A 7,793-nucleotide genomic window follows, 5' to 3' on the forward strand; every position below is an offset into this window, starting at 1 on the left:
CTCATCTCATCCACCTCTTCCTGTCTCCTCCTCGTCTTCTCGTCCTTCTCTTCCTACCTTCTCCTCTTCCTTCCTCCTCCGCTTCTCCTCCTCCTCCTCTTCCTGCCTCCACTTTTCCTCCCCCTCTTCTACTCCTCCTCTTCTACTCCTTCTCTTCTACTTCTCCTCTTCCTAACTCATCCTCTTCTCCTCCTCCTCATCTCCTCCGCCTCTTCCTGTCTCCTCCTCCTCGCCTCCTCCTCCTCCTCTTCCTGCCTCCTCCTCCTCTTCTCCTCCTCCTTTTGTCCTCCTCCTCTTCCCGCCTCGTCATCTTCTCCTCCGCCTCATCTACTCCTCGTCTTCTCGTCCTCCTCTTCCTACCTTCTCCTCTGCTTCTCCTCCTCCTCCTCTTCCTGCCTCCACTTTTCCTCCCCCTCTTCTACTCCTCCCCTTCTACTCCTTCTCTTCTACTCCTCCTCTTCCTACCTCATCCTCTTCTCCTCCTCCTCATCTCCTCCGCCTCTTCTGCCTCCTCCTCTTCTGCCTCCTCTTCCTGTCCTCTTCATCTTCTCCTCCTCTTCTTCCTCCTCCTCTTGTCCTCTTCTCCTCCCCCTCTTCCTGCCTCCTCCTCTTCTTCGTCCTCTTCCTCCTCCTCCTCTCCTCCTCCTCTTTGCCTCCACATCTTCCTGCCTCCTCCTCTTCCTCCGTCCTCCTCTTCTTCGTCCTCTTCTTCCTCCTCTCCTCTACCTGGCTCCTTCTCTTCTTCTCCTCCTCCTCTTCTTCATCCTCTTCTTCCTCCTCTCCTCTACCTGGCTCCTTCTCTTCTTCTCCTCCTCCTCTTCTTCCTCCTCCTCCTCTTCTTCGTCCGCTTCTTCCGCCTCCTCCTCTCCTCCTCCTCGTCTTCTTGCCTCCTCGTCTTCCTGTCTCCTCCTGTCCTACTCCTCCTGCCTCCTCCTCTCCTCTACCTGGCACCTCCTCTTCCTCTAATCCTCCTTCTCTTCTTCCTCCTCCTCTTCTTCCTCCTCCTCTTCTTCTTCTCCTCCCCTCCTCTTCTCCTCCTCCTCATCCCCTCCTCCTCTTCCGGCCTCCTCTTCTTGCCTCCTACTCTTCTGCTCCTCCTCTTCCTGCCTCCTCTTCCTCCTCCTCTTTTTCCTCCTCCTCTTCCTGCCTCCTCCTCTTCCTGCCTCCTCCTCTTCCTGCCTCCCTGCCTCCTCCTATTCCTGCCTCCTCCTCTTCTCCTCCTCCTCTTCCTCTTCCTGCCTTCCCTCTTCTCCTTGTCATCTTCCTACCTCCTCTTCTTCCTGCCTCCTCCTATTCTCCTCCTGCTCCTCGTCCTGCCTCTTCCTCTTGTCCTCCTCCTCTTCCTGCCTCCTTCTCTTCTCCTCCTCCTGCCTCTTCTTCCTGCCTCCTCCTCTTCGCCTCCTCCTCTTCCTGCCTCCTCCTCTTCTTCTCCTCCTCCCCTTCCTGCCTCCGCCTCTTCTTCCTCCTCCTCTTGTCCTCCTCTTCCTGCCTCCTCCTCCTCTCCTCCTCCTCTTCACCTCCTCGTCTTCCTGCCTCCTCTCCTCCTCCACCTGCCTCCTCCTCTCCTCTACCTGACTCCTCCTGTTCTTCCCCCTCTCCTCCTCCTCTTCTCCTCCTCCTCTTCTTCATTCTCCCCTTCTTCCTCCTTCTCTTCCTGCTTGCTCCTCTCATCCTCCTCCTGCCTCCTCCTCTCCTCTACCTGGCTCCTCCTGTTCTTCCTCCTCTCCTCCTCCTCCTCTTCGTCCTCCTCCTACTCTTCCCCTCCTCCTCTTCTCTTCCTCTTCTTCATCCTCCCCTTCATCCTCCTCCCCTTCTTCCTCCTTCTCTTCCTGCCTCCTCCTCTTCCTGTCTCCTCCACTTCGCCTTCTCCTTTTCCTTCCTCCTCCTCTTCTTCATCCTCCCCTTCTTCCTCCTCCTCTTCCTGCCTCCTCCTTTTCCTTTTACCTTCTCTTCTTCCTCCTCCTCTTCTCCACCTCCTCTTCTTCTCCCCTCCTCCTCCTCTTCTCTTCTCCTCCTCTTCTTCCTCCTCCTCTTCTTCTTCCTCCTCCTCTTCTCCTCTTCTCCTGCTCCTCTTCTTCCTCCTCTTCTCCTCCTCTTCTTCCTCCTCTTCTTCCTCCTCTTCGGCCTCATCCTGTTCTCTTCCTCCTCTTCTCTTCTCCTCCTCCTCTTCTCTTCTCCTCCTCCTCCTCTTCTCTTCTTCTTCCTCCTCTTCTCCTGCTCCTCTTCTTCCTCCTCTTCTCCTCCTCTTCTGCCTCATCCTGTTCTCTTCCTCCTCTTCTCTTCTCCTCCTCCTCTTCTCTTCTCCTCCTCCTCCTCTTCTCTTCTTCCTCCTCTTCTCCTCCTCCTCTTCTTCCTCCTCTTCTCCGCCTCTTCTTCCTCCTCCTCCTGCGTTCTCCTCTTCCTCCTCCTCCTCGCCCCCTCCTCTTTGCCTCCTCGTCTTCCTGTCTCCTCCTCTCCTCCTCCTCTTCTCTACCTGGCTCCTCCTCTTCTCTACCTGGCTCCTCCTCTTCTTCCTCCTCCTGATCCTCCTCTTCTTTTCCTCCTCCTCTTCTCCTCTTCTTCCTCCTCCTCTTCTTCCTCCCCCTCCTCTTCTCCTTTCCTCCTCCTCTTCTCCTCTTCTTGCCTCCACCTCTCCTCTACCTGGCTCCTCCTCTTCTTCCTAATCCTCCTCCTCTTCCTACCTCCTCCGCTTCTCCTCCTCCTCCTCTTCATCCCTCCTCCTCCTCCTCCTCTTCCTGCCTCCTCCTCCTCTCCTCCGCCTCATCTACTCCTCCTCTTCTTCCTGCCTCCACCTCTTCCTGCCTCCTCCTCTTGGACTCCTCGTCTTCTCGTCCTTCTCTTCCTACCTTCTCCTCTTCCATCCTCCTCCGCTTCTCCTCCTCCTCCTCTTCCTGCCTCCACTTTTCCTCCCCCTCTTCTACTCCTCCTCTTCTACTCCTTCTCTTCTACTCCTCTTCCTACCTCATCCTCTTCTCCTCCTCCTCTTCCTGCGTCCTCCTCTTCCTGCCTCCTCCTCCTCTCCTCCTCTTCGCCTCCTCGTCTTCCTGCCTCCTCCTCGCCTCCTCCTCCTCCACTTCCTGCCTCCTCCTCCTCCTCTTCTCCTTCTCCTTTTGTCCTCCTCCTCTCCTCCTCTTCCCGCCTCGTCATCTTCTCCTCCGCCTCATCTACTCCTCCTCATCTCCTCCACCTCTTCCTGTCTCCTCCTCTTCTACTCCTCGTCTTCTCGTCCTCCTCTTCCTATCTTCTCCTCTGCTTCTCCTCCTCCTCCTCTTCCTGCCTCCACTTTTCCTCCCCCTCTTCTACTCCTCCCCTTCTACTCCTTCTCTTCTACTCCTCCTCTTCCTACCTCATCCTCTTCTCCTCCTCCTCATCTCCTCCGCCTCTTCTCCTCCCCCTCTTCCTGCCTCCTCATCTTCTTCGTCCTCTTCTTCCTCCTCCTCCTCTCCTCCTCCTCTTTGCCTCCACGTCTTCCTGCCTCCTCCTCTTCCTCCCTCCTCCTCTTCTTCGTCCTCTTCTTCCTCCTCTCCTCTACCTGGTTCCTTCTCTTCTTCTCCTCCTCCTCTTCTTCCTCCTCCTCCTCTTCTTCGTCCCCTTCTTCCTCCTCCTCCTCTTTGCCTCCTCGTCTTCCTGCCTCCTCGTCTTCCTACATCCTCCTCTTCTCCTCCTCCTCCTCCTCTTCCTGCCTCCTCCTCCTGCCTCCTCCTCTCCTCTACCTGGCTCCTCCTGTTCTTACTCCTCTCCTCCTCCTCCTCTTCCTGCCTCCTCCGCTTCTCCTCCTCCTCTATCTGCCTTCTCTTCTCCTCCTCTCCTCCTCTTCGCATCCTCCTCTTCTCCTCCTCCTCTTCCTCCTCCTCCTGCGTCCTCCTTCTCCTGCCTCCTCCTCTCCTCTACCTGGCTCCTCCTGTTCTTCCTCCTCTCCTCCTCCTCCTCTTCGCATCCTCCCCTTCTCCTCCTCCTCCTCCTCCTCTTCTCCTCCTCCTCCTCCTGTTCCTGCGTTCTCCTCTCCTCCTCCTCCTGCCTCCTCCTCTCCTCTACCTGGCTCCTCCTGTTCTTCCTCCTCTCCTCCTCCTCCTCTTCGCATCCTCCCCTTCTCCTCCTCCTCTTCCTCCTCCTCCTCTTCTCCTCCTCCTCCTCCTGTTCCTGCGTTCTCCTCTCCTCCTCCTCCTGCCTCCTCCTCTCCTCTACCTGGCTCCTCCTGTTCTCCCTCCTCTCCTCCTCCTCCTCTTCACATCCTCCTCCTCTTCTCCTCCTCCTCTTCCTCCTCCTCCTGCGTCCTCCTCCTCCTGCCTCCACCTCTCCTCTACCTGGCTCCTCCTGTTCTCCCTCCTCTCCTCCTCCTCCTCTTCACATCCTCCTCCTCTTCTCCTCCTCCTCTTCCTCCTCCTCCTGCGTCCTCCTTCTCCTGCCTCCTCCTCTCCTCTACCTGGCTCCTCCTGTTCTCCCTCCTCTCCTCCTCCTCCTCTTCACATCCTCCTCCTCTTCTCCTCCTCCTCTTCCTCCTCCTCCTGCGTCCTCCTCCTGCCTCCACCTCTCCTCTACCTGGCTCCTCCTGTTCTCCCTCCTCTCCTCCTCCTCCTCTTCACATCCTCCTCCTCTTCTCCTCCTCCTCTTCCTCCTCCTCCTGCGTCCTCCTCCTGCCTCCACCTCTCCTCTACCTGGCTCCTCCTGTTCTTCCTCCTGTCCTCCTCCTCCTCTTCTTCCTGCCTCCTCCGCTTCTCCTCCTCCTCTATCTGCCCTCTTCTCCTCCTCTCCTCCTCTTCGCCTCCTCCTCTCCTCCTCCTCCTGCCTCCTCCTCTCCTCTACCTGGCTCCTCCTGTTCTTTCTCCTCTTCCTCCTCCTCCTCTTCTCCTCCTCCTGCGTCTTCCTCTTCCTGCCTCCTCCTCCTCCTCTCAACCTCCTCCTCTCCTCCTCCTCCTGCCTCCTCCTCTCCTCTACCTGGCTCCTCCTGTTCTTCCTCCTCTCCTTCTCACTCCTCTTCACCTCCTCCTCTTTCTGCCTCCTCTTTTCCTCCTCCTAAGCCTGCTCCTCTTCTTCCTGCTTCCTCCTCCTGCCTCCTCCTCCTTTTCCTGTCTCCGCTTTTCCTCCCCCTCTTCTCCTGCTCTTCAGCTCCTCCTCTTCCTGCCTCCTCCTCTTCCTACCTCCTCCGCTTCTCCTGCTCCTCCTCTTCGTCCCTCCTCCTCCTCCTCTTCCTGCCTCCTCCTCCTCCTCTTCCTGCCTCCTCCTCCTCCTCTTCCTGCCTCCTCTTCTCCTCCGCCTCATCTACTCCTCCTCTTCTCCTCCTCCTCTTCCTGCCTCCTCCTCTTGGACTCCTCATCTCATCCACCTCTTCCTGTCTCCTCCTCGTCTTCTCGTCCTTCTCTTCCTACCTTCTCCTCTTCCTTCCTCCTCCGCTTCTCCTCCTCCTCCTCTTCCTGCCTCCACTTTTCCTCCCCCTCTTCTACTCCTCCTCTTCTACTCCTTCTCTTCTACTTCTCCTCTTCCTAACTCATCCTCTTCTCCTCCTCCTCATCTCCTCCGCCTCTTCCTGTCTCCTCCTCCTCGCCTCCTCCTCCTCCTCTTCCTGCCTCCTCTTCCTCTTCTCCTCCTCCTTTTGTCCTCCTCCTCTTCCCGCCTCGTCATCTTCTCCTCCGCCTCATCTACTCCTCGTCTTCTCGTCCTCCTCTTCCTACCTTCTCCTCTGCTTCTCCTCCTCCTCCTCTTCCTGCCTCCACTTTTCCTCCCCCTCTTCTACTCCTCCCCTTCTACTCCTTCTCTTCTACTCCTCCTCTTCCTACCTCATCCTCTTCTCCTCCTCCTCATCTCCTCCGCCTCTTCTGCCTCCTCCTCTTCTGCCTCCTCTTCCTGTCCTCTTCATCTTCTCCTCCTCTTCTTCCTCCTCCTCTTGTCCTCTTCTCCTCCCCCTCTTCCTGCCTCCTCCTCTTCTTCGTCCTCTTCCTCCTCCTCCTCTCCTCCTCCTCTTTGCCTCCACATCTTCCTGCCTCCTCCTCTTCCTCCGTCCTCCTCTTCTTCGTCCTCTTCTTCCTCCTCTCCTCTACCTGGCTCCTTCTCTTCTTCTCCTCCTCCTCTTCTTCGTCCTCTTCTTCCTCCTCTCCTCTACCTGGCTCCTTCTCTTCTTCTCCTCCTCCTCTTCTTCCTCCTCCTCCTCTTCTTCGTCCGCTTCTTCCGCCTCCTCCTCTCCTCCTCCTCGTCTTCTTGCCTCCTCGTCTTCCTGTCTCCTCCTGTCCTACTCCTCCTGCCTCCTCCTCTCCTCTACCTGGCACCTCCTCTTCCTCTAATCCTCCTTCTCTTCTTCCTCCTCCTCTTCTTCCTCCTCCTCTTCTTCTTCTCCTCCCCTCCTCTTCTCCTCCTCCTCATCCCCTCCTCCTCTTCCGGCCTCCTCTTCTTGCCTCCTACTCTTCTGCTCCTCCTCTTCCTGCCTCCTCTTCCTCCTCCTCTTTTTCCTCCTCCTCTTCCTGCCTCCTCCTCTTCCTGCCTCCTCCTCTTCCTGCCTCCCTGCCTCCTCCTATTCCTGCCTCCTCCTCTTCTCCTCCTCCTCTTCCTCTTCCTGCCTTCCCTCTTCTCCTTGTCATCTTCCTACCTCCTCTTCTTCCTGCCTCCTCCTATTCTCCTCCTGCTCCTCGTCCTGCCTCTTCCTCTTGTCCTCCTCCTCTTCCTGCCTCCTTCTCTTCTCCTCCTCCTGCCTCTTCTTCCTGCCTCCTCCTCTTCGCCTCCTCCTCTTCCTGCCTCCTCCTCTTCTTCTCCTCCTCCCCTTCCTGCCTCCGCCTCTTCTTCCTCCTCCTCTTGTCCTCTTCTTCCTGCCTCCTCCTCCTCTCCTCCTCCTCTTCACCTCCTCGTCTTCCTGCCTCCTCTCCTCCTCCACCTGCCTCCTCCTCTCCTCTACCTGACTCCTCCTGTTCTTCCCCCTCTCCTCCTCCTCTTCTCCTCCTCCTCTTCTTCATTCTCCCCTTCTTCCTCCTTCTCTTCCTGCTTGCTCCTCTCATCCTCCTCCTGCCTCCTCCTCTCCTCTACCTGGCTCCTCCTGTTCTTCCTCCTCTCCTCCTCCTCCTCTTCGTCCTCCTCCTACTCTTCCCCTCCTCCTCTTCTCTTCCTCTTCTTCATCCTCCCCTTCATCCTCCTCCCCTTCTTCCTCCTTCTCTTCCTGCCTCCTCCTCTTCCTGTCTCCTCCACTTCGCCTTCTCCTTTTCCTTCCTCCTCCTCTTCTTCATCCTCCCCTTCTTCCTCCTCCTCTTCCTGCCTCCTCCTTTTCCTTTTACCTTCTCTTCTTCCTCCTCCTCTTCTCCACCTCCTCTTCTTCTCCCCTCCTCCTCCTCTTCTCTTCTCCTCCTCTTCTTCCTCCTCCTCTTCTTCTTCCTCCTCCTCTTCTCCTCTTCTCCTGCTCCTCTTCTTCCTCCTCTTCTCCTCCTCTTCTTCCTCCTCTTCTTCCTCCTCTTCGGCCTCATCCTGTTCTCTTCCTCCTCTTCTCTTCTCCTCCTCCTCTTCTCTTCTCCTCCTCCTCCTCTTCTCTTCTTCTTCCTCCTCTTCTCCTGCTCCTCTTCTTCCTCCTCTTCTCCTCCTCTTCTGCCTCATCCTGTTCTCTTCCTCCTCTTCTCTTCTCCTCCTCCTCTTCTCTTCTCCTCCTCCTCCTCTTCTCTTCTTCCTCCTCTTCTCCTCCTCCTCTTCTTCCTCCTCTTCTCCGCCTCTTCTTCCTCCTCCTCCTGCGTTCTCCTCTTCCTCCTCCTCCTCGCCCCCTCCTCTTTGCCTCCTCGTCTTCCTGTCTCCTCCTCTCCTCCTCCTCTTCTCTACCTGGCTCCTCC

At 57.1% G+C, this 7,793-nt stretch overlaps 1 protein-coding gene and 1 pseudogene across 1 annotated transcript; both read right to left on the reverse strand.

The window, feature by feature from the left end:
* Nucleotides 1-486: 486 nt before the first annotated feature.
* Nucleotides 487-2,257, reverse strand: LOC137345899 (uncharacterized; annotated as a pseudogene).
* A 3,538-nt stretch (nucleotides 2,258-5,795) lies between these two features.
* Nucleotides 5,796-7,566, reverse strand: LOC137345900 (octapeptide-repeat protein T2-like). The gene is made up of 2 exons (XM_068009142.1): nucleotides 7,377-7,566; nucleotides 5,796-6,253 (listed from the first exon to the last, which is right to left on the reverse strand). Exons 1-2 carry the CDS (start codon nucleotides 7,564-7,566, stop codon nucleotides 5,796-5,798), a joined length of 648 nt encoding a protein of 215 aa, XP_067865243.1.
* Nucleotides 7,567-7,793: the final 227 nt, after the last annotated feature.

The sequence above is a fragment of the Heterodontus francisci genome, chromosome 29 (assembly GCF_036365525.1).
Source record: "Heterodontus francisci isolate sHetFra1 chromosome 29, sHetFra1.hap1, whole genome shotgun sequence".
NCBI classification, from domain to species: domain Eukaryota; kingdom Metazoa; phylum Chordata; class Chondrichthyes; order Heterodontiformes; family Heterodontidae; genus Heterodontus; species Heterodontus francisci.